Here is a 26,528-nt window from a genome sequence, read left to right as displayed (position 1 = left end):
GTTTTTTTTTCCCCCCAAACAGGTATCTAGAAACAATCTGCTCAAATAAAGAACTTCATAAAAATAGAAAGAACTTTGAGGCAAAGTAGTTGTAATAAGTGAGTATACCTTCAAAGACATATATATAATGTTTGAAACAAAAGCTCAGCTTGTACAAAATAGCAGAAATATCTAGACACCTTGCTTCAATAACTGTATGTAACCATTTGTTCAGAAAAATGCACAAGATGAATAAAAGCTATTACAAAAGTTATCCAGAATTCATTAAAAGCTTTTTTTCTTCTGCATGGATGTGCTGCATTTCATTAATGCACCCAATACATGCATTAATTGTACATGAATAATTTACGTTCATTAATTTTCATTTATACACCTCTACCTCAATATAACACTGTCCCTGAGAGCCAAAAAAATAAATAAAAATCTTACCACATTATAGGTGAAACTGCGTTATATCGAACTTGCTTTGATCCGCTGGAGTGCGCAGCCCCCCCCACCCCGCACTGCTTTACCGTGTTATATCCAAATTTGTGTTATATCGGGTCGCGTTATATCAGGGTAGAGGTATATTTATAAATGGGGGGGAGGGGAGAGAAATGGCAGCAAAACAACCCAAGACAGTTACTAATTGGTATTAAATATTCATATTGATTGTACACAAATACTTCCATATAAACTGCCCTTTTAATTTGACACTATATTTCAAAAGTGAAATAAGACTGGTCAGAAATACTACCCAAAATGGCAATTTACAAGATTGAGGGAAAGGATTTTTTGGCTTATTTCTTCCTGAATTTGAATATTGATTAGAAGCATCTTTTGCTGTGCTAAAACACTCAGCTTCTCATTTGTATTAGTATTTTGTTTCTAGATAGGAAACTGACCACTTCCACCTATATCAATGACCTTTAGCTTAGCCAATATTCACATATATATCAATATGATATTCTGATTCAAGCATATGAGGCACCCCCAGTTCATGAAGAAATGTGAAACAGAACTACTAACTACATATTTAAACCAGGCTTGTCTTTAGCATTTTTCATTCTAATGCATGTTTATAAATTTGGAAACCGAAACATTATGGGACTATAGTACAAAAGGACTTGTTCCAAAACATATTTAGAGATACTTAACCCGCTAATTTGTTTATTAGCTGAAGGATTAGCATATAAGTATTCAAGTGATTATTCATAGATAGATTAAAAGTTCAAGATATATGAAATACCTTTCAGACCCTTACTAAATTTTATGTTAGTGCAACTGTACAGATGCAAAGTTTCAGATTTAGAAGTTAACCAAGAGTACTAAATAAAAACAGCATGAAATATATAACACAATCTAGTGATTGAAAAGGTGTTTTGAATCTAAAATTATATTAAAAACATAGCTCTTAGTTATTACATTGTTTCATCTCCTTAGGTTCTCTGTACGCCTGGTTCATTTGTGTAGCATCTTTTATTTTGTTCTTAAACTTGTCCACTCCACCCATGCAACCGATCTTCCCTATATTCATAAACAACTTAAGAACTAAAAACGGGAAAAGCCACTAGAAAAGCATTTCTAGACATAAAAGCCAAATTTTATTAAAAAATGAAGTCAGGTGTTTGTAACAAGGTGCAATTTAAAGTTTGCGGATAGTTATCTCACTATGGCTATTTATATGGGTTTTTATATACAGTAGCTATTTACTCTGCTATTCCATAAAATTCATACTTACCTTGGCAGCCTCTGCATCACACGGTACATAGAGCGTGCACGATACAGAGCACCTACTTAAAGAAACACACTCACCAATATATACTGTGAACTTTTGCAAATATTACAAGGGAAAAATGTGTTTTACTAGCAAAAAAATTCTTGCCAATTTTCTTTAAATTTATGAGTGCTTTTTCCCCCAGTTTTTTACTGCTTACATTTTAAATATTGGGGTATGTGAACAATTAGAAGGATATCATCCGATTTGTTAGGCCTAAAAACTGACCTACCTTGACAGGAGTACCAATTTATAAATTTCTCATCTTGAAAAAACCCATCATTGCACCCTCCTCTTATGCCCCCAGAATATTTCACAAATATCTATTTTAAATCTCAGTTTAAGATTGGTATCTCTCTTATTATTATTATTGTTAACCAATCTCCTAGAACTGGAAGGGACCTTGAAAGGTCATTGAGTCCAGCCCCCTGCCTTCACTAGCAGGATCAATTACTGATTTTTGCCCCAGACCCCTAAGCGGGCCCCCCCCTCAAGGATTGAACTCACAACCCTGGGTTTAGCAGGCCAGTGCTCAAACCACTGAGCTATCCCTTTCACATGCTGGAACTGATAAACTAACAATATCTTTTAGAGTGTGTGTCAAATAAGCTAATGTTACAGAGAATTTTAATAATGTATTTTTCAACTCACGAAAGAATTTTTCCCAATCTCCAAAAAATGAAAACCAAGAACAGTCAATTTTTAGACCGATTAGCCATGAAATAATTTAAAATATTTGAGCTATACATAGAGTATGCATGATTCTGCAACCCTTCTTCCATGCATTTACTTACTACTGAAGTCATATATAATTGACAATGAATTGTGCCCAGGTGAAGAACTACAACATATTTGTAGACATAATAGATGCAAAAAAGACAGTTGGGTGGGTTCAGTGAACCCCTTTTCTTCAGTATGGTGATTCTAGGAAAATGCAGCTGAACAGTAGCTGTCTGTTTTCCCCTACATGACCAGATCATCTCCTTGGAGCTCTCCTATCCTTAATCCCAAGAAGTGCTTGGTATCCACAGATGAGTATGCTGCCTTCTAAGGGCTTGGCTACACTCACCACTTCAAAGTGCTCCCGCGGCAGCGCTTTGAAGTGTGAGTGTGGTCGCAGCGCCAGGAGAGAGCTCTCCCAGCGCTGCAGGTACTCCACCTCCCCATGGGGATTAGCTTGCAGCACTGGGAGCTGTGCTCCCAGCACTGCGGCACTGTTTACACTGGTGCCTTATAGCACTGTATCTTGCAGAGCTCAGGGAGGTGTTTTTTTCACACCCTTGAGCGAGAAAGTTGCAGCACTGTAAAGCGCCAGTGTAGTCAAGGCCTAACTCCTACTCACATGCATTTTCAATATGAATCCATGTAAAAACTGCAGGTGTATAACTCATGCAAATGCCTACATAGGAACTATGGAAAATATTGGAATGCTCTCACTCTTTTTTGGCTTTTTTAAATGCTAGTGGTTAAGATGTGGCAACTCCACAAGAAAAGAGGCAGTTAACATTTGATGTTTTATCAAAAAATGATAATTTTAAAGACAGCCCAGTAAGGCAGAATTTTAGCATGTTTACTTAAATTACCAATAATTTTCTTCTGCTATTACACATTCACATTACTATGATGCAATACTCTTACCCTGATTAATAAACTTGTTGGCTTTTAATGATTACTTCTAGAGGGAACAGATAAAAATGACCTGCAGTCATGATGGATTTTGTATGTATTTAAGCTCTGCATGATCCTCACTCATTTTTTTTTGGTGGAACAAAACCCAGCAATTGTGGGGCAGGGCAGTAACATGACTAAAGTAACAAACTCCATTTAGTAACAGTAAGTTGTCACAGACTAAGTGTGTGTCTATTTTATTATTTTGCTGGAGTCATAAGACCTACTCCTTATGAAGTTAAAGTATTACAGTAAAAACTAAAAAAAAAAAAAAAAGCTTAAAAAGTTATCCATACCTTCGGTTCTAAGAAGCACCCTTTAAAATATCGATACCGAACAGCAACTCCTCTAGTAAGTTCAATAGTAGTTTTCCATAACGTACTGCAGAAAAATAGTTTTAAGAAGTATTTGGTTACATGAAGTTTTTCAAAAATTTTTATTGTTAGCCCAAAACTAAAAGTTTTATAGAAACAGGTAAGTATACAAACATGGCTTTGGAAAAATACGATTTTACTATCAAAGCACATTTCTTGATACCTTTTAAGCAAGCACTAGGGCTGTTTATAAAAAAAAAAAAAAAAAAAGTCAGTCAAAAACAGATTCAAGAACGCTAGCCTAGCGTATTTGTGAAACTTAAATAACACCACTGAATTTATGTAACAGCCTTCTAAAATGGTTTGAGAGGCTGAAGGCATTTTACATTTATAATGAAGTTGCAGTATGATTTTATTGCTACAATCATCTATTACCAATGCTGCAGTCGTGATTCAGCCATTTAGAAAGAGACCACATCTAGAATGTTGTGGTAATACAAATATGCAGCATTGTCAGCTTTTCCATTAAATATAAAAAGCTTTGAAACTTGATTGTGATCTCAGACATAAGTGCATGTTCTCATATGTCTTGTAAAATAAACTATAAGTAAAAAAAAAAAGAAAACAAAAATTTCTCTGCTAGTTGACTTAATTAAGTATGCATCAAGTAAAATAAAATACATAGCCTTTCATCTGTAGATCTGGGGTGCTTTACAAAATAAGGAAAAAAAATTTCACTTAAAAGATATGGGGAAAATGAGAAACAGTTAAATGAATACGGTCACACAGTCACTGGCAGAGTTAGAAACACATTCCATGCATGCTATTCCCCAAACCAGAGAAAAATAAGCAACAGTGTAATTTTAAGAAAATGGTTGACTCTTTCTGCAGCGTTTATTCCCATACTAAGCCATTTAAAAAGTATGCAACACAAGTGTTAGCGTTTGATATTCCCCCACTCATTGTTACACAAAAATGGTACTCTTTTATTACAGGTTTACAGTCACAGCAACAGACGTTTTTAGTGCAGATCATCCACAACAGCACTCTAAAGAAGATTTTGCAAGTGTACTGCTGGGCAGTGCTATCACCCCACTCCAGTATGTGATATCACTCATAAATGGAAAAGCACATGTGTACGTTACAAATTGTATTACATTAGTAAACATCTTTTCTAAAAATGTTTTCCAAATGATCAAGCAATGGAGAGACCTGATTAGATAAACATGTTTTATGAATTGTGTATAGTTTTTAGAATTCCGAATTCAGTATCAAAATGCAAATATTAGATAAGTGTTTTTATTACTAAAAGCTTACCCATCTGCATCATCAGCTTGAAGTACCACTGCAGTTTGAGGATTCCAGTTTCCTAAAGCGCTGCAACTCCCACATATTGCAAAAACCTCTCCTAGGAAGATAATCTTAATTATTTGGACTTGTCTTCAATTAGAAAGGACATTCTAGACAGTGGTTGAAGGGATTTAAAAACTTGTAATATATGAAAGACACCAATCCATCCCTCTTCATTATTTTTGATTCACAACGGACATTTTACTACAGAACTGTGACTGTGCTTCAAATTTCATCTCCATCTTGAAGGCTTCACCTCCAGTTTACAGATGGGCAGGTCCATCAACAGTCACTGCTAAATAACAGGGACAACCACACAAATGCTTCTGCAGACAATGGTAGAGGCAGATTCTGAAGCACAGATGCTTAATGCCAAGTCAATTTCCTCGAAATTCATTTCAAATACGTTAATAGTAGCTCAAGCAGAATTTTACACTCAGTAGTCAGCAACTAATTTGTTGTTTATTTTAAAGTCTCTTAACTGGTGTCAACAAACAGGAAAGCACTGATAAGAGAGCAGGCTGCTAATTTATTTTGGCATTTTCAGACTTGAATACTTGACTTTTCAACCTTAATCTTGTTCTTTTAGGGTTTTTTTATGTTTATATGAATAGAAAAGCAACACACAAAATTAATGATTGTGCATGTGTACATTACATATGCATTAAAAGGATATGCAACAGAGTCAAGTTAAGAGGTTAATGCTTCTGTTGAGACGTTAACATTCAGAATCTCAAGAATTTTCTCCTGGATTAGTTGAACTGCACAACTTTAACGTTCTTCCTTTTCTTGATGTTAAAACAGTACTTTTGGAGGTTTGAGGTTTTTTGTAGTTTACACAGTAAGCACTGCCACCTGCCCCTCATGCAAAGTGTTCCACTTCAGAGCAGTAGTCTACACGTGCAAGAACACAGAAATATTAATGCAGTGATGGGGTTTCATTTGGCTCTGCTGCAAGTTTTAGCAGAAGCTTACTGAGCTTTTCCCTCTACTCACCACCTCCCTCCCCAAAACGCCTATAAACGTATTACTCATTTGGAACACTCTTAAAATACAGCAGATTCCATTTAAAAGCAATGATATTAGTAACTTCCAGTTAATAGCAACATATTGCTGGAAACCAATCCCATTTCATTAACATCAACATTAACTGGATTTGGGTATCAGCAATAGCATACTGCTTATTAGAAGCATCTGGGGGGGTGACAAAATGCACCATCTGAAAGCAGGTTTGCTGTAGTGCTTAATTTGCACCAGGGCTTACCAGTGCTGAGCCCCGGTATTTCTGGGCTTGCCACATCAGTTACGAAAGTTAAAAAATTGCTTGAGCTCTAGCATTACAAATTAAGCAGTGAAGTGCTAGGATATGCCTCTCTCTGGCTGCAACCCCACAAGTCCGCCTGTGGTCAGTGCTCAGTCCATCCCAAAAGTTCTCTCTTTCTGTGATGGCAAACCTGTCTGCACACAGGCCCTGCATAAGCAGTAAGGGGCTGTGGGAAGAGCCATAGCAGGGAGTGGGGCTGCAGCCTGGCTGCATGGTACCTCTCCCTAAACCCTTCCCAGCATTTCCTTCCCTGCTGCAATCTTCTGGAAGGGTTGAACCCCGATCACCGGAGAGCACAAGGAGATGTACAGTGCAGCTCCATGGGTCTCCTGTGCTCTTGCTGCCCATGGAAGCAGGGTTGCAACACCCCTCCCCACTGCTGTCCTCTACACAGGCAGGCTTGTAGTGCTGCAGCCAGGGACAGCATGTCCCAGCGCTTCTTCCCGGGCTACTGCCTTGCAAACTGGCCTTCCACTTTTCAGCAACTTCTGGATAAGAGCAACTTTTTTCTGGCAACTAAGGGTTTGCTAGTAAGCTTTTACCAAGTTTTTAAAGCATTTAAGAAGTAATTATATTCTGCCTCTCTAAATTCCCCTGCAGTTTTATTTATCAATATTCTTCATTTCTTGTCCTAAATGTGTGAAGGTTTGGCAATTGCTTACCACACAGAAAGCTGCAACACACAGGTGGCTATATTTAAATGATAGAGGAAGCGATCCCTTATGTACCGTCAGAAAGGTGTTGCGAGGCTTAATCAGTGTTGGTAAAATGCTGTAAAGTCCCTAGATGAAAGGTACTAGAGAAACGCATGTATATTATAAACTTGAATTCCTTAATGTTAAGAGAATTTTCAAGTTCACTGCAACATTCCTTAGCTGAATACTGCAGAAAATAGTACTGTAGTGGGACTAAAATACATATTTTCTCTCAATGGACTAGGCAAGGATTCTCATTTCATACATCACTTACTATTTATAGCTGTGATTTGACAAAATTCACATACACTATGGCTAGATAAGGAGGAAAAATATATATAACTGCACAGAGAACTGCTGAAGCCTCTTGGAAAGTTTGTTTACATGTCCACAAGGCTGCTTCTTGCCTCTGCTGATACCCAAAGCATTTCTCCACTAGCAGCAGCAGAATGAAACTAAGGGCTGGTCTTCATAAGACCTGCTACATTGACAGCAGAGCGCTCCCCAGTCGACTCAGGTACTCCAGTTCTTCAAGGAGAGAGAGAAGTTGACTGGAGAGGTTTCCCCTCAACACAGCGCAGTAAAGACACCACAGTAAGTCAACGTAAGCTATGTCATTATTCACGTAGCTAGAGTAGCATAACTTACGTTGACTTACCCCCACAGTGAAGACAAGCACTCATGTCATGTCAGTATTGTAGGGCAACAGAATCCCCTTATGCCATCCACATTCTGTGAGCATATGCCACAGAAAAGCTCCCCTCAAACCACTAACAAAAGGAATTAATTTTCTCTAGCTTTGTTGTTTACTGTTGCTATTGCAATTAGAAAAAAAAAATCTTACTCAAGTCTGTTCTGCTGGGGACAGCAATGTCACAACTCGCTGCTTTAGAAATAACAAACTTGTAACTACAGGAAGGAAATAAGCAGCACAGCAGAAGCTTTTTTGGAGAATTGTAGCTTTTTTGTGTTAGTTATTTTTAATTTTTGCATGTTTTCAGAATTCTACAAAAACTTTAACATACAAGTAGAATCATTTTTAAACAAAATACTCTCCGAGGCATCAAACAGTTCTCACAGATTGTGACAACTGGAATCATGGAGAGTCATTATTTTAAAAATACAAATATCAAAGACTCTGCTCCTTAGCCAGGGCTATATATTCATATTGGGTTTCAGGTTCCAAGCCCTGGACATTTTGCCTGTACAGCTGTTTAAAAAATTGCAAGTTTTTTTATACTGGTAAAAGTATATTTTTGCCCTTCTGGCCTCACACTCAAATATGGCTGAAACATTTTGCTCAAATGCAACTGAAACTTACGCAACCAAATATTTGTCAATATTCATAATTACATGTTCAGCTGTTTCTGTTGAGCAACAGCAACTGATTTATTTTATGTGAAATAAATAAATGCTACTTCAAGTGCAGATGTTTACCAATAACCAACTGCGGTTTATTACAAAAACCTAAATTTGCAATAAGATTGAACTATCAACAAATGCTTAACGATCAACAAATTATCAAGATGGTGGCATTGGTTTCTGTCTCAATGCATATTTCTGTTTTAATAGTCTGTTACTTCTCCTCATTACATATTATAAGCTCAGTGTAATTTTAAACAAAAACATACAATTAATGCTTATAGTTTTGAACTGAAGTGTGACAGACAGTGTATCTCCTAAGGAGTTTTAACAGATGACTAGTGAAAAAGGCATCTATTATATATTCATTATTTTGCCAATATCATTGTAGTAATAAACCATGTATGGTTAACTGTTTCCCTGTTTACTTCCAGTTTCTACTTCTTGTTGTACTAATTACCGTCAAACAGAACATTTTTATATCAAAGAGCAGAATGATATATTGAAGATTTTATTAAGTTGCCACATAAGCTGCAGTAATACTGGCCTGCTACATTTCTTGCCTCTTCCTACTATGCAAATGGTACCGTTCAAAATGGCCCCTTTGAAATCATATGCCACAGAAAATAATGTCTCCCAGGCTCCTACCTGCCTCTTCTACAAGCACTTTTCCAAGATTGTTTATAACAAAAAAATAATTCAGATTTTTGGTAATGGGATCTAGATTCATCATTTTAAGTTGAAACTGCAAACTCTATGATAACCCAAAATAACCAAGAATTGCAACATCGGTACTGCAAAAGAAGGGTATACCCAAGTGGCATCTTTGTAACAACACAAATGCAGATTCTTCTACCTAATGACTAACTGCTTAAAGAAGTCACAAGAAGGCGTTTGACTGCTCTAGGCTTGTCTACACTTACCGGGGGAAAGACACACAGCGATCGATGCATCAGAGGTTTGTTTAGTGGGTCTTCACTAGACCCACTAAACTGACCACAGATCACTCTCCCATCGACTCTTGTACTCCGATTGAGAAGAGTAGGGGGAGTCAAAGGGAAAGCAGCTCCCGTCGACATCGCGTACTGTGGATCCCACAGTAAGTAGGTCTAAGCTACGTCCATTTGAGTTACGCTATTCACTTAACTCAAATTGCGTAGCTTAGATCGCATTTCCCCTGTAGTGTAGACAAGGCCTCTGATTTGCAGCATAGAAGGAATGTAAAGGGACCCGTGGACCATCTTGAACACCTACTGAGTCCTCAACTTCAAGGGGAGAGGAGGGGGAGAGAGCTAAGCTCCCACAAGTCCAAGAAAGGGAATTTTCCTTCTGATTTTAGTAGAGGGGAGCGAATAGTGCTTAGTCATACCTCCACTAAGTTTGGCATAGCAGAGTATGCTCAGTAAGAAGGGGACTGGGGGGCTTCTGGTGATTTTAGTGATTTATTATTGAATGGTTGTTGATGCCTTCTAGTGATTTATTAGAGTTGCTAACTGTGAATTTAAGCATTATAACACTGTATAAATAACAGTTGTGTATATACAGTTAGGTATTGCTATGCTATTAAAACAGAGGAGCATGTATGGCTAGGCTGAACAGGATGATTGAGAAGATGAATACCTTAGATACGTTTGTGGCAAATCAGGGTGGATAAAAATCAGTGATTTTTTTTTATTTAAATCAGATTTTTTTGATAAAATGCTTTTTGAGGAAAAAACCTATTATAGCTCAAAGATATCTCATCATAGAATAGGGATTATAAATTCTATAGTATGAGACAATATATTCATATAACATTTAAGAAAAGTTTTGTAAATGAATTCCAATAGTTCATGGATTAGTGACCCAATCTTATGCGGTTCAAGGGGCTTTATAGATTATTTAGGTTAATCTTTCTATCTACCCAATGGGACTCAGTGCTCAGTCTAGAAGATATCATCAGAGATGCTTAGTTTTGCAGTTCTCAAATTATGGATTTGTCTCCCCAGAGGTAACATGCTTGTTAACAACACAAATGTTTTAAAATAAATAAATATAAAGAAGTGAAAAACAACAGACCTCAACTCTAATATCCCTTTGCAAATGTGTGTACACAGAGTCAATCCCTTAGCTCTCTCTAAAAGTGCAAAGTTTCAAAAAATTCAACAAACAGAAGATTGTTGGAGGCGGAATAGATCTGGACAAGGAGAAGAAATCTGGAGATAAATGTGAGAAGCGAGGGACATAGGCTTGTTTTGTTAAAATATTATATGTTTGCTGTTGAAGAAAAAAATCCAGAATATTTAACGTCGTTTTAAATAAAAAAACAAAACAATTTAAATGTCTGTCTGGTGATGTTCTCCTCCTAATACAGCATGGCAAGAAAATCCTCCAAATATTAATGATTAACCTGTTGAATTGGAGATATTTATGAAGTCATTGAGAGGTGAACTATCTGCTTCAATTACCTTATTGATTTTCTGATATAGCTGTAAAACTAATCCGAAAAGTTTTCAAAATAAAATCACTGTTTAAAAATGTATAGTGTGTACCTTCTAAAAATGAAACCTACATCTCTGAGTTGTGAAGAATATATATTAAGGTTACACCAACCAACAAGAATGCACTTTTATGTAGAAAACCATGATTACATTGAGTCTTCCTGACTAGTGATTTTAGTCATAATTTAAATCAAATCCACCCTGTGGCAATCAAATAATGACTCATGGAGGAAGCACTCTGGTTGTTTTAGATGCAGTCAACCACTGATGGAGGGGGGGTCCTGTCTCTGAATTAGAGAAGAAGTGAAAGATAGGAAACTCAAAGGAATAGCTACCCAGTGTCTACTTTTGGCTTGTAATGATTTAGGAAAAAAGTTGAAGGCAAAGATTCGAAAACTTCCCACTGGCTAGACACAGACAGAGCTAACATCCCAAACCCAGCTAGACAGAGATATTGGTTACATTTCCCTTCTGAAGTTTCAGAATACTGGATAAGATGGCACACTGTTCTGATCAAATATATTAACTTATGTTCAAAACTCATTCTCTTGTTATATTTGGTTCAACAGGAACTCTCTGCAAACCTATGCACAAACTGAGGATTTTTCCATATGCCTGCATATCTGAGGTCAGGATTCATGCTAAATATTTCCACTTGATAAAGTAAGGTTATCACAAATACAATTATTTAATTTTAAAAGTATTCAGATTATTTCAGGGAGTATATCAAAATCTCTAGTATGCTAATATTTTTCAAACAAGTTACTAATAAATAAGATAAAATTTATTCCCCAACTCTCTGTTAAAGAATAATTATTTAGTAAAGCTCCTCTTTACTGACCCACCCTCCTGAACCTTGTCATCCCAGGTATCAAAATTATATGATTCTTTGCCCTCTAACTAAAATAAAAAAATAATTTTTTAAACTGTATGGCTTGAATATTTGTATGGCTTGAATATTTTCTTCTACTTTTACAACACACACACACAAAAAAGTGTATGACAAGTGTGATTTGCGTACCTTGTACTGATGTTCCTCTTACTTCAAAGGTAACTTGAGATGGGGTCATACTTGCAGATAATGACTAAGGAAGTCTGATGTCTCCTATTAGGAGGGGGGAAAAATAAAAGTATTTCAGTAACAATATACTGCCTCTGTAGCTGTCTCACTAAAAGCTAGAGTATGAACTTCAATCATCTATAGAGGGGTGACCAAGTATTGGTCTTAATGTTCTGAGCAAATGGCAGTACTTGTGAGCTCTGGACCACTCCACAGCAACCCAAAGCAAAGGACTGCCCAGGTCAAGAAACCATTGTCCAGTCAGCAAGGAAGTCAGTGTGACACAGGGCCTATCTACAGGATTAACAAAGTGTTAAATAGAAATAGTGAGACTGATATGTGGAACGACGAATAGCATTAATTCAATATTTTTAGGGAAGGATTTCTTTAAAGCAGTGCTTCTCAAGCTATCTGATGTGGGGAACTGGCAATTTCCTTCCCCCCCCCCGCCAATGTGCCAGGGACCGGTGCCATATTATTATCCTATTCGAGACTCTTATGAGGAAACTCGCCGCGGACTGGCAGCCGATGGCTCGCGGACCAGCACCGGTCTGCGGACAACCACTTTGAGAAGCACTGCTCTAAAGCACTCAGCATTTGCCTAATTCTGCTCTCCATGAAATCAATGGGAGCTTTATCATCAGAGAGACAGTGAAATTATACCCTTCAATGGCCAATGGCTTTTCTTTGAGTAAGGAGCTACCTCTTTACGCTATTCTTTACTTTTACTTAGGGTTTTCAGTTTTGGTTGGATGTATTCCTGGAGATTTCATCACATGACATCTTTAATAAAAGATTAAACTTTAATTCCTGGAGACTCCAGGCCAATCCTCGAAGGCTGACAACCCTACTCTTACTTTCAAAGCTACTCATGAAAAATAATGCAGACAAGCAGAAAACCAATTATGAACACACATAACTAAAGCAAATATTTACAACAACAAAAATCAAGCTTCCTTGGAAAGAGCATTTGCCTCAAAATAACATGGCAGCAATGAAAACATGATGATAGTTAACCTAACTATAGCAGTCCTATTTTAACCAGGAAAAAAAACCAAATCACATTTACTCAGAACTGCTATGACTATTAAAATATTATCTATGCCTTATTGCCCTGCCATAAATATGCAAGGTATTTTAGAGTTGAATAAAAGACAAAGTTCTTAGTGACAACACTGGCAGTCCTAGATAACTATGGATTTGAAATGTATAAGTTAAAATAAATTTCCTTTTCCCTTACTTATAAAATAATTATTTCAGAGTCAATGAAGGCCACAATGTTTCTATCTGTAAATAGCATGCACTGTATGTAAACGCACTCCCAGCAGAATGCCAAATAATCCAAATGATTTTGAAAGGGTTATATATAGCAAGAAATTTTAGTACTTGTAGCAGGGCGGACCACTGCTCCGGCCCTGAAAGGGTTAAAACAGCCCTGGATAAGGGCTAGAGAAAGCAGCCTTTTAGGCTGAGCTGATTGGGGGAAGTGGCGGCAGCTGGGGCCATGCCCCAAAGTGAGCAACAGGCCCTTATATAAGGCAGAGAAGCCAGGAGCACAAACAACCTCTGTCTGCCTGTAGAGGGAGAAGGGCCTGGCTGCAGGGAGCTAGTACTGGGGGTTGCAAGGTGCAATCCAGGGATAGGCCAAGGCAGCAGGTCCAAACCCTCCTTGTCAGTGATGAGTTGGCTGATACTGCAGTCTGCCCCAGTGTGTGGGGCTAGACAATGACTGGCAGTAGCCATACACTGAGGCAAGGTGGGAATAGAGGGTGGGGGTTCCCTAGGGAGGGGAGACCCTGAGAACAAGGGGTCACTGCCAGGGCACAAGGGGTCACTATGTAAATGGGCACTGGGTCCAGGGAGGGCACAGGGCCAGTAGCTCGAAAGGCGGATCACCGGCCTGCAGAGGGCGCTCTGGACACTGGACTGAGCTAATTCCTGAGGACGACCAGTAGGAGGCGCTGCAGGGGTGAGTCCGCCCAGTTGCAGTACTGTACTCCCACCTTGTCAATTTCTGAACACTTCACACCGGGTTTCAAATAATCCAGTTCTAAACAGAAGTACTGTTTATATAATACAGAGCTGACAGCAGCATGCCTTAGTTGAGAGCCTTAGTATTACTGAACAAAAAATATTCAAGTTACAACACTAGAGGGCAAGCTTCAGTCCTCCAGTGATTGCAAACCGTATACAGAGCTGAGCAGGAGCCCAGAAGGCAGAGTGAGAAGATCTAGAGACCAAATAGGGGAGAATGCAGAAAGGTAGCTCTTCAGAGCCCAGAGCAGAAAGTCAGAGCGCTGAAGAAAACAAGTTCTAATGTTTGAGTTTCTTCCTTCTGTGTCCTCTACACTTCCTTCCCTTTGGGTCTGTCCCTCATCTGCCCCACACATGATTTTACCTCTTTCATTCCTGTTCCTTTCTTATTCACCTCACCCCCTTTCTCTTCCATCCGTGAACCTGGAAGGGAGGAGATTTCACTTAAGTGGAAACAGGAAGGAGCTTTCCCCCAGCCCACCAAAGAGAAGCTGAGGCACAGAGGGAAAGGGAGTGGTCCAAGACTATCACGCAAGTAACTGGCACAGCTGAAAACTGAACCCAGAACTTCTGGTGTCCCAGACCAATGTCTTATCATTGGCTAACACTGCCTCCAACGATGATGCAGCATGTCTCACAAAGCTAAGGCGGATATGAAAGAGACTAATGGTACAAAGAATAGAATTCTCTTCTGCTCATACACAAGATATCAGAAAGTAACAAATCAGATACATGCAGTACAGTGACTACAGGCAAATGAATCAGCAATAATCATAACATTTGACATCAGAACCAGTGCCAAGGTTGGACAGCATATCAAATCATAACGGCTATCATTCTTTACAAAATGAGTTCTGAAACCCTCTGTTTCCATCTGAACAGTCACAGACAGACACAAAGGATCTTACTTTGTCATCTTTCCCACACAGGTAAGCACCTATACAGGTTCTGCAGCGCTCCTTAACACTGCACTGCAGCATTAACATTTAGATATGAGCTAAGCTAGGTGCAACATTTGAACACACAGCTTCTGATCCAAAAGCAGAAATTCTACTGACAAAGCAAAATCCTGTTGTACATTTTAATCCATCATTTAGGAAGAAGCGAAACAAATACTATTTCAAGAAATATCAGAATACTAACATTTAAGAAAATTGCTTATCTTAAATATGTCCCCAAAGGTGAGTACTTACAACAACAGCCCAACATCCTGCTCCAGCCCCCTCCTGCACCCCAAACTCAATATCAGTTATATTTTAGTTGCTACCACAATAAAACAAATTTGCAGCTGACATTAGCTTACATTGTCATATCTTAAAAACAGACAAAACAAGAAATCACTGAACTCTGTCTATATGCAAACTGTTCTTCCAGCCCAATTATTTAACAGCAATTCTGAAGAATGAGTTCCTGAGAAAAGAAAGTGGAAATGATCTGTGCATTTTTGCAATGGCATGAAGTTGTGTAGGTATTTCTTGTTTGTTTAGTGTTTTAATAAAGATCTAGTTCAGTGCTGAAACTTGACAAAAAGTGTCTCAGTCTAGGAGCAAGTCCCCTGATCAACCTCCTCCCTCTAGGGTTGCCAGGCATCTGAATTTCGACCAGAAAGCCCAGTCAGAAAGGGACCCTGGCAGCTCTGGTCAGCAGTGCAGGAGCGGCCCAGGGCTAAGGCAGGCACCTAGCCTGCCCTAGCTCTGTGTGACTCCTGGAAGCAGCCGCCACGTCCCTGCAGCCACTAGATGCATGGGAGGCTCCATGTGCTGCTGTTGCCCTGAGTGCTGGCTCCGCAGCTCTCATTGGCCAGGAACTGCGACCAATGGGAGTCGCAAGGGTGGCACCTGCAGGTGCAAAGGCAGCACGCAGAACCTCCTTGGCTGCCCACGTGTCTAGGGGCTGCAGGGACCTGGCAGCCGCTTCCCATGAGCCACAGTAAGCACTGCCGGGACCCCACACCCACTCCCACACCCCAACCGCCTACCCCAGCCCAGAGTCCTCCCCACCCAAACTACCTCCAGGAGCCCACACCACTCCCAACATCCCAACACCCTGCTCCAGCCCCCTCCTGCACCCCAAACCCCTCATCTCTGGATCCACCCCCGAGTCCACACCCCTAGCCATATCCTGCACTCCTAACCCCTTGGCCCCAGCCTGGAGCCCACTCTTACACCCCAAACTCCTCATCCCCAGCCCAACTCCAGCGGCTGCACCCCCAGTCGGACACCTCACCCCCCCCCACACCCTAACCCCTTGCCCCAGTCCAGAGCCCTCTCCCACATCCTGAACCCCTCATTTCTGGCCATATCCAGAGCCTGCACCCCAACCCTGTGCTACAGCCCAATAAAAGTGGGTGGGGGAGAGTGAGCAACAGAAAAGGGGGATAGAGCAAGTAGGGGTGGGGCCTTGGAGAATGGGTGGGGCAGAAGTGTTCTGTTTTGTGCAGTTAGAAAGTTGGCAACCCTACCTCCCACATACCAACTTGTGATAAAATGAAATGGACACTTGATCACAAATTTTCAATGCTCTCCACAGTCCTAGGACTAAAAAACAGCTTTTTTTTTTTTAAATAGTGCTTTTAAGTTATTTACCTATGATGTGGAGTACTGAATTCTGTTTTTTTGGAAGAGAAAAAGCCAGCTGACTATTTTGTAAAGTGGTCACTATTCAAGCCAGGTAATTTCCCCGGGAAGATTTTAAACATACTTTACACTTATTCCAGAAGTGACAGTGACACAATGGATTAGTTTTGGTTTACAGGTGTGACATATTTCTCTTATTAAAATATTTTATGACATGACTGTTAAAAGAAGTTAGTCCCTCGACCAGGGCTTTGGAGCAGAGCCCGGAGCCGGAGAATGGACCAGCAGGTTTTGGCCTGGAGCTGGAGGAGAGCCAGAGCAGAGCAATTCAAAAATTTGATTGCTCCAAATCCCTGCCCTTGACTATATTAAAGTAGCATTAGGAATCCAATCAACGGACAAGTTCAATAATTTATAATTTAAACTTCAACCAATACCTAACGAACTTCTGCACCCAGTAATTGATGCACATATGGAATAGTGTACAAACCCTGCAAAAGTCATGGAGGAGACAAGGTAGAGGATGGAATGAAAACTTAAATCTGGATTTTCCTGTTCATTTACATCAAATCTGTATGACTAAAATAAAATATATTTAATAATTACACTGTTTATTCCAATGAATTGGAATAAAAAGCACTTGAATTAAATATGGCCAGATAACTTCCCCAGGAACTGAAAAGTTACTACACCACTACCCCGATATAACGTGATCTGATATAACACAAATTCGGATACAACTTGGTAAAGCAGCGCTGGGAGGGGGGAGGCAGAGCTGCACACTCTGGGGGATCAAAGCAAGTTTGATATAAGGCGGTTTCTCCTATAATGCGATAAGATTTTTTGGCTCCCCAGGACAGCGTTTATATAGGGGTAGAGGTGTATCTATGAAAGTACCCTAGTTTGTAAATTTGACAAGTCCTCCTAACCCCTTCACATTACCTCTCCTTTTACTCTGGTCAAAAAAAGAGAGAGGCACATGTGGAACAAAACATTAATTAAGGTAACCATGTTTCATGACAGCGCTCCCGAGGGGACACAGGAAGCACTGTCAGTGACTCATCGTACTCCTAACCAGAGAGCTATCCCGACGCTTGCTGGCTGCACTACTCAAGATCCGTCTCCTCAGTCTGAGAACGGGTTATATAAGGTGAAGTGAAAGGAGATTTAAACAGCCTTCGGGGGGCGGGGTCGTCACCGGCTCTGCGCCCAATCAGGGCCGTAAACAAAACCTCCCTGCATGAAACAGCTGCTCGGACAGCACCTGCCCCGACTGGCATCACCCTTCACCGCCTCCTCCGCAGCGCCGGGCGACTAAGACACCGCAGCCTGCTCCAGCCCCCACCCCCACTCACACCCCGACTGCTCCCGCCTCCCCCTTCTCCCCTCCACCCCCCCGGGAGCCCCGCTCTTCCCCTCCTGCCCCGCCCCCCTTCTCCCCTCCACCCCCCCGGGAGCCCCGCTCTTCCCCTCCTGCCCCCGCCCCCCCTTCTCCCCTCCACCCCCCCGGGAGCCCCGCTCTTCCCCTCCTGCCCCCGCCCCCCTTCTCCCCTCCACCCCCCCGGGAGCCCCGCTCTTCCCCTCCTGCCCCCGCCCCCCCTTCTCCCCTCCACCCCCCCGGGAGCCCCGCTCTTCCCCTCCTGCCCCCGCCCCCCCTTCTCCCCTCCACCCCCCCGGGAGCCCCGCTCTTCCCCTCCTGCCCCCGCCCCCCTTCTCCCCTCCACCCCCGACTGCTCCCGCCTCCCTTCTAACCTCCACCCCCCCCGGGAGCCCCGCTCTTCCCCTCCTGCCCCCGCCCCTCCACCCCCCCGGGAGCCCCGCTCTGCCCCTCCTGCCCCGCCCCCTTCCCCCTCCACCCCCACGCTCTTCTCCTCCTGCCCCGGCCCCCTTCTCCCCTCCACCCCCCCCGGGAGCCCCGCTCTTCCCCTCCTGCCCCCGCCCCTCCACCCCCCCGGGAGCCCCGCTCTTCCCCTCCTGCCCCCGCCCCTCCACCCCCCCGGGAGCCCCGCTCTTCCCCTCCTGCCCCCGCCCCTCCACCCCCCCGGGAGCCCCGCTCTTCCCCTCCTGCCCCCGCCCCCTTCTCCCTCCACCCCCCCGCTTTTCCCCTCCTGCCTCGACTTCCCCCGCCCCCTTCTCCCCTCCACCCCCCCCCGCTCTTCCCCTCCTGCCCCGACACCCACACCCCGACTGCTCCCGCCTCACACACTCCTCTCCCTGCTCCCGTCCCCCCCGAGCTCTGAATTTCCCGCCTGTCCCCCCCCCCGAGAGCCCTACACGCCCCTCTTGCCCCCACACCGGACCCCCCCTTCCTCACTACCCCAGCTCCCACCTGTCAGAGACCTGCCCCCGCCGCCAGGCGCCTCCCCTCCACCCCAGCGGCCGCGGCTGTGACCTGGAGGCTGAGAGCGACTGGCTGCTCCGGCTGCCTTTGTCTAAGGAAGCGGCGGCCCAGGCTGCAGGACGCGCCGCGCGAGCTCCCCGCCGAGCTCCGCCGTCCCCAGCAGCCCGGCCAAACCGGTTCCAACCGCCCGGCCGAACCGGCCGTGAGGCGGAGACAGGCAGCGGCCACGTGACAGCACAGCCAATGGGAGCGGAGAAGATTCCTAGAAAGCGCAGCTCTAGGGGGCGGGGCGTCGGAGCCGGCCGGGAGACAGGCGCTGAGACGAGCAGAAGTAGGAGGGGCTGCGGGGCGGGACTGCGCTAAGGATGTCAGCCAATCAGTAGAGCAGTAACGGCCAGCCAATCAGAGCGGAGAGTGCCCAGCCGGCCCGGGGCGGGGACAGATGTGATGACTCTGGCTGGGGTGCCAGCGCCGGGAGGAAGCGGCGGGGCGGGGATTGGCCAGGGCCGCCCCCCCAGAGCCCTGCAGTCCCCTCCTGCCCCCACACCCGGACCCTTCCTGCCCCTCCACCCCCCCCCCCGGAGCCCTGCACTCCCCTCCTGCCCTCTCCATCCCCCCGGAGCCCTGCACTCCCCTCCTGCCCCCACACCCGGACCCCACCTGCCCTGTCCACCCCCCCGGAGCCCTGCACTCCCCTCCTGCCCCCACACCCGGACCCTTCCTGCCCCTCCACCCCCCCGGAGCCCTGCACTCCCCTCCTGCCCCCACACCCGGACCCTTCCTGCCCCTCCACCCCCCCAGAGCCCTGCAGTCCCCTCCTGCCCCCACACCCGGACCCTTCCTGCCCCTCCACCCCCCCCCCCCCGGAGCCCTGCACTCCCCTCCTGCCCTCTCCATCCCCCCGGAGCCCTGCAGTCCCCTCCTGCCCCCACACCCGGACCCTTCCTGTCCCTCCACCCCCCCCGGAGCCCTGCACTCCCCTCCTGCCCCCACACCCGGACCCCACCTGCCCCTCCACCCCCCCCCCGGAGCCCTGCACTCCCCTCCTGCCCCCACACCCGGACCCTTCCTGCCCCTCCACCCCCCCCCCGAGCCCTGCACTCCCCTCCTGCCCCCACACCCGGACCCTTCCTGCCCCTCCACCCCCCCCCGGAACCCTGCAGTCCCCTCCTGCCCCTCCACCCCCCCCCCCGGAGCCCTGCACTCCCCTCCTGCCCCCACACCCGGACCCTTCCTGCCCCTCCACCCCCCCCCCCGGAGCCCTGCACTCCCCTCCTGCCCTCTCCATCCCCCCGGAGCCCTGCAGTCCCCTCCTGCCCCCACACCCGGACCCTTCCTGTCCCTCCACCCCCCCCGGAGCCCTGCACTCCCCTCCTGCCCCCACACCCGGACCCCACCTGCCCCTCCACCCCCCCCCGGAGCCCTGCACTCCCCTCCTGCCCCCACACCCGGACCCTTCCTGCCCCTCCACCCCCCCCCCGAGCCCTGCACTCCCCTCCTGCCCCCACACCCGGACCCTTCCTGCCCCTCCACCCCCCCCGGAACCCTGCAGTCCCCTCCTGCCCCTCCACCCCCCCCCCCGGAGCCCTGCACTCCCCTCCTGCCCCCCACACCCGGACCCTTCCTGCCCCTCCACCCCCCCCCCGGAGCCCTGCACTCCCCTCCTGCCCCCACACCCGGACCCTTCCTGCCCCTCCACCCCCCCCGAGCCCTGCACTCCCCTCCTGCCCCCACACCCGGACCCTTCCTGCCCCTCCACCCCCCCGGAACCCTGCAGTCCCCTCCTGCCCCTCCACCCCCCCCCCGGAGCCCTGCACTCCCCTCCTGCCCCCACACCCGGACCCTTCCTGCCCCTCCACCCCCCCCCCCGGAGCCCTGCACTCCCCTCCTGCCCCCACACCCGGACCCTTCCTGCCCCTCCACCCCCCCCCCGAGCCCTGCACTCCCCTCCTGCCCCCACACCCGGACCCTTCCTGCCCCTCCACCCCCCCCCCGGAGCCCTGCACTCCCCTCCTGCCCCCACACCCGGACCCTTCCTGCCCCTCCACCCCCCCCCGGAGCCCTGCAGTCCCCTCCTGCCCCCACACGCGGACCCTTTCTGCCCCTCCACCCCCCCCCCCCGGAGCCCTACACTCCCCTCCTGCCCCCACACCCGGACCCCACCTGCCCTCTCCACCCCCCCGGAGCCCTGCACTCCCCTCCTGCCCCCACACCCGGACCCTTCCTGCCCCTCCACCCCCCCCCGGAGCTCTGCACTCCCCTCCTGCCCCCACACCCGGACCCTTCCTGCCCCTCCACCCCCCCCGGAGCCCTGCACTCCCCTCCTGCCCCCACACCCGGACCCTTCCTGCCCCTCCACCCCCCCCCCCCCCCGGAGCCCTGCAGTCCCCTCCTGCCCCCACACCCGGACCCTTTCTGCCCCTCCACCCCCCCCGGAGCCCTACACTCCCCTCCTGCCCGCACACCCGGACCCTTCCTGCCCCTCCACCCTCCCCCCCCGGAGCCCTACACTTCCCTCCTGCCCCCACACCCGGACCCTTTCTGCCCCTCCACCCCCCCGGAGCCCTACACTCCCCTCCTGCCCCCACACCTGGATTCTTCCTGCCCCTCCAACCCCCCCCCGGAGCCCTACACTTCCCTCCTGCCCCCACACCCGGACCCTTTCTGCCCCTCCACCCCCCCCCGGATCCCTACACTCCCCTCCTGCCCCCACACCCGGACCCTTCCTGCCCCTCCACACCCCCCCCCGGAGCCCTACACTTCCCTCCTGCCCCCACACCTGGACCCTTTCTGCCCCTCCACCCCCCCCGGAGCCCTACACTCCCCTCCTGCCCCCACACCCGGACCCTTCCTGCCCCTCCACCCCCCCCCGGAGCCCTGCACTCCCCTCCTGCCCCCACCTGCCCTCTCCACCCCCCCGGAGCCCTGCAGTCCCCTCCTGCCCCCACACCCGGACCCCACCTGCCCTCTCCACCCCCCCGGAGCCCTGCACTCCCCTCCTGCCCCCACCTGCCCTCTCCACCCACCCCCGGAGCCCTGCAGTCCCCTCTGGTCCCCTACACCTGGACCCCACCTGCCCCTTCCACACACCCCCGGAGCCCTGCACTCCCCTCCTGCCCCCACACCCGGACCCCACCTGCCCTCTCCACCCCCCCGGAACCCTGCACTCCCCTCCTGCCCCTCCACCCCCCCCCCCCGGAGCCCTGCAGTCCCCTCTGGTCCCCTACACCCGGACCCCACCTGCCCCTTCCACACACCCCCAGAGCCCTGCACTCCACTCCTGCCCCCACACCCAGACCCCACCAGCCCCCTCCCTGCCCGCCGGGAGCTCCTGCCCCCCCACACCCGAATCCCACCTGCCCCCTCCCCAGAGCCCTGCACTGCCCTCCTGCCCCGTCCACCTCCCCCCACCCCGCCCCAAGCTCTGCATTTCCCACCTGACCCCCAAGAGCCTTGCACTCCCCTCTGGTCTCCCCACACCTGGACACCATCTGCCTACCTCTCCCTGGAACCCTGCATTCCCCTCCTGCCCCCCACTGGGAGCCCTGCACTCCCCTTTTGCCCCCACACCAGGACCCCACCTGCCCCCACCCGAGCCCTGCACTCCCCTCTGGCCCCCCACACCCTGACCCTGCCAGCCCCCTCCGTGCCCCCCGGGAGCTCCTGCACCCCACACCCGGATCCCACCTGCCCCCTCCCCAGAGTCCTGCACTCCCCTTCTGTCCCCCACACCCGGATCCCATCTGCCTCTTCCAACACCACCTTGGGAGCCTGCACTCCCCTCTTGCCCCCACATCCAGACCCCAACTGCCCCCTCTGCTGGTCCCCCCCCCCAAGCCCTGCACTCGCCTCTTGCCCCCACACCTGGACCTTGTCTGCCCCCGGGAGCTAGGGAATTGAGGGTGCAGAGCTTTGGGCAGGCTGCTGCAGGGGTCAGGTGGGAGCTGAGGGTACAACCAGGGCCAGCAGGGAGTGGAGCAGAGGGGGAGCAGGATGCAGCCAGGGCCAGGAGGAAGCTGAGGATGCAGCTAAGGCCAGCAGGCAACTCAACAGGATGGAGATGCAGCTAGGGCCAGCAGGGAGCTCAGCAGGCAGGGGGTTCAGCCAGGGCCAAGAGGGAGGGATCAGAACTGGGCCTGGGTGTCATGGCCTGGAAGGAGCTGAGCCCTTTAGGGGAGCAATCAGGCTGTTTTCCTGTTTAAAAAAAAAAAAAAAAAAGCCCTAAAAGCACTAGTGTTCTGGAAAATTTCTCTCTTGATGGGGCTGTTTTGGACTTCTGTTCCTGTGCTGAGTGTGGGAATGGGCTGAGGCCAAAGGAAACATGTCTTTGAGTCTCCTTTGCACAGAACAGGGAGATGTAGCCATTACAATATTACTGTCATTTTATTTGACTACATAAATACCCACATGAGTTATCCTAAAGGATTGTTCAGGCAAATGGAAGATGACTTTTCATACAATAACCTGTTATTAAAAAACATTTTTGCTCATTCTGATCCGTATTATAAAAATCCCACAGATTTTGTTAAAAGGCACCTTGAATTTAGATGGCATGCTGTAGTAGGGTCTACTGTTTTGTAAACACCCACATATTCTACGAGTGGAAAACCATTTGCTTTAAAAACCTTTCAGATGTCAAATTTTGGACATTTATGTGCTGTGTTACAAAGTCCTACGCTTTTAAAGTACTTTTTTTAAAATAAGTGTATTCATATAAGTAGAATGAATTCTTTATTCACTCATTATCTGTTCTAGCTGTCAGTAAAGTACTTATCTCCATGGTATAGTAACAGTTTTATTTCAGAGCAGTAGTAACCATTATTATAGATCCTCCGCCACACACAGACAGTCAAATAATAATTAGAATGTTTGTCTCCTTAAAATGAATTAGTTTTTAATTTTGTTGAAATCAAACTGCAGCTTTGACAATAGTCCATCTTGGGGGATATTTGATAATGTTAAGGTAAGTGATATTAATGGGATTATAACTAAATAAAAAGACTTCCTTGCAACTAAACACTCCTAAAACTGCTTGCTGAAAACCCAAGATCCTGCTTAAAAGCCTGGCTATAATTACACAACAGGGATAAGGACTGCTCTAAAGGTCACTGATAAAGTGGAAAGACTCACATTAGCTTCAGTGGGTTTTGGATCAGCCCACTATTGTTTGCATAGGAACACAACCCACTTATATTCTTAGGGCCAGATTATTAGGCACCTAACTACCTTTAAAAATGTGGCCTTTGGAGTCAAAACTCTGTGGCGTATCAGGGACGTAGCCACAAGTGAGTCTGCGTGCACAGTTGCCAACTTTCATGGGGTAAATAAGCACCTCGACTTTAACAATAAGCCAAAAATCAAGCTAATCTTATTTCAAAAGAAGGCCAAAGCAAGACAATCCCTAAGAATCCCAACACTCTGTGACTAGATCCCCCAGGCCTGCAGTCTGGGACTATAGTGGGCCTGCTGTGTGCACCTCTGACTCTCTCTCCTCCTTACCCCAGCTTGCCACTCATCCCTGCTTGCTGGGGGCAGTTCAAAAAAAAGAAGTCAAACAAGCTACAAGCCAAAAACTAGTCAACAAGAAACTCAAAAGCCAATTAAGACAAAAACAAGCCCAATTTCTATGGCTTTTATGTGGATTTGGCATGTCTGCCTTGGTGGGCTGTGGCCCACACACTTAAAATCCAGGCCCTCGCCCCCTCCTCTGCTCCGGCCCCAGCGCTAGCCCCACCTAGACATGGGGGACACCGCACGCTGGGTGCACACACACATGGCCCAACTGGAGGGGGCGGGACAGCAGCACAGTGCTGGAGGAGTATGTCATGCAAGCACGCTGCAACTGGTGGAGGGCAGGTGAGAGGCATGGCAGAGACGATCCTCAAAAAAGAGAGAGGCCTGCCGCCTCAAGGAGCTGAGCCCAGCGTGGGATGGGGATGAGTGCTGGCCAGGAGCCATGCACACTGGAGAGTGATGTCTCCTTCCAGAGCTGAGTGCACGCAGGGGGCCCCTGGCCAGAATGTCCATCACTTCTCTGATCCTTCCTACCACCGTCATTGCCTGCCCACCCAAAGCCACCCAAATGTCCCATGCTGGCTACGCCACTGGCTTGAATTAACAGAGCAAGTGATCAGAGGCACAGAATATAGGAATGCAGCATGAGTGGCTAATTTTGTGTAGAGTTCAGCCCCTGAGTAGTCTTGGCTATTCAAGCATGTGCCAGCTAGTAACAGCCCCTAAGGGGCTCTTACACTAGCTGAGGATCACCAGAGCACAGCAGAGCACATTACTCATATGTCCATTCTCAGCTATGCCCCCAACATGCTACCTGGGCAGGAAAGTGTGAAGGGAATAGGGGGAAAGCAGGCTATGCTGGCTCTATGCCACCAGCATTGGGTTATTGGATATGCCGGGTTTCTGGCCCCTTTGTGCCACAGAGCAGTCAGTGCACAGAGTTCTGAACAGGACACCAAGGATCTGGCCCAATGAAGTCACCAGTGTAACAAAAGTTCAAGTGAATCAGAGCAAAACACTTAATTTTCAAACGCAGGTCCTGATAGATGCATTGTAAGCATCCTGTCTCCTGAGGTGAACTTTCCTACTGTGGCACTGAGATGAAAGTATGTTGTTTCCTGTTTTTTAAAATCTTTATAAGAGAGGGGAGTGTTCCATTAAAACACACATGGAAAAGCTGAGAAAGTATGAAACTAAAGTTCCAAAACCTCCATCAAAAATAGAAAATGGAAAAGATTACAATTGAAAGACTGGGAGACTTCTGACTCCATCCCATTGGTATTACTGCTAACCTTCCAACTATTTCCTGTTTGTCAATGTTTACTCCAGTGTGGTTTGTAGCATACTATACTCCAAACTGAGACTTCAATTTATAAATACATAAAGTGTCAATAAGATTTGTTACCTTTGCACAAAGCAGATTTTTCTTAGACCTTTTGACCGACATTTACAAAAACATTTGCTTTCTTTATAATTAAAGAAACTGTTTTATAAAATTTTCTTCCAAGTCTTGAAATGGCAAACTCATACCCTCACTGCAGTCCTAACTGCTAGACAAAGCAATTGCACTGTTGTGTTACTCCTTTTTTATGTTTAGCCGCAGTGTTGAAACAGAACTCTAAATAAAGCATGCAATTGAAGCAAGGGGCACGATGCTCTGCTGTTGTATGCTGGTGCAATTCTGTGACTCCACTGATGCTGAACCAGTTTACATCAGTAGCAGATTTGGCCCTAGGAAATGTCAACAGCAAAAAATTCCATTAAGGCTAAGGCTATATTGAGAAATTAAATGCAAAGAAGTCAGGAAAATCAATACCAATGTAAACTCTGCCTCTGCTCCCTAAACTGGAATTAGGTTTGGAGTCAGGGTTAGATTTGGATTTTCTGTACATATATGGACAGAAAATATTCTCCAGTCCAACCTCCTCCACCTTCTGGGTGGATTGTGGGAGGAGAGAGAACAGTGAGCTAAAGAATGACCCCCAACCTGAAAATCCAGCAATTTATTAAATTACTTCCTACAACATCTCATTCCTCTCTAGGAACTGGAGGAC

General features: G+C 46.9%; 1 protein-coding gene across 5 annotated transcripts in view; it reads right to left on the bottom strand.

Annotated features, from left to right (window-relative positions):
- The window catches only part of GPCPD1 (glycerophosphocholine phosphodiesterase 1), a 68,466-nt gene extending 49,321 nt beyond the window's left edge, over window positions 1-19,145 (bottom strand). For 3 of the 5 annotated variants that reach the window (XM_030558043.1, XM_030558046.1, XM_030558047.1), the window contains exons 1-4: window positions 18,949-19,145; window positions 11,971-12,054; window positions 5,056-5,146; window positions 3,721-3,805 (exon numbers count right to left, since the gene is read on the bottom strand). In XM_030558043.1, the coding sequence (XP_030413903.1) occupies window positions 3,721-3,805; window positions 5,056-5,146; window positions 11,971-12,019 (225 nt within the window). In that variant the 5' untranslated portion in view covers window positions 12,020-12,054; window positions 18,949-19,145. Of the gene's footprint in view, window positions 1-3,720; window positions 3,806-5,055; window positions 5,147-11,970; window positions 12,055-14,407; window positions 14,467-18,948 lie in introns of all 5 variants that reach the window. The other 2 variants (XM_030558045.1, XM_030558044.1) reach the window with 2 other exon arrangements.
- Window positions 19,146-26,528: the final 7,383 nt, after the last annotated feature.

The sequence above is a fragment of the Gopherus evgoodei genome, chromosome 3 (genome assembly GCF_007399415.2).
Source record: "Gopherus evgoodei ecotype Sinaloan lineage chromosome 3, rGopEvg1_v1.p, whole genome shotgun sequence".
NCBI lineage: Eukaryota > Metazoa > Chordata > Testudines > Testudinidae > Gopherus > Gopherus evgoodei.
Note: the sequence above shows the minus strand (reverse complement) of the source record. Positions and strands in the feature narration are given on the sequence as shown.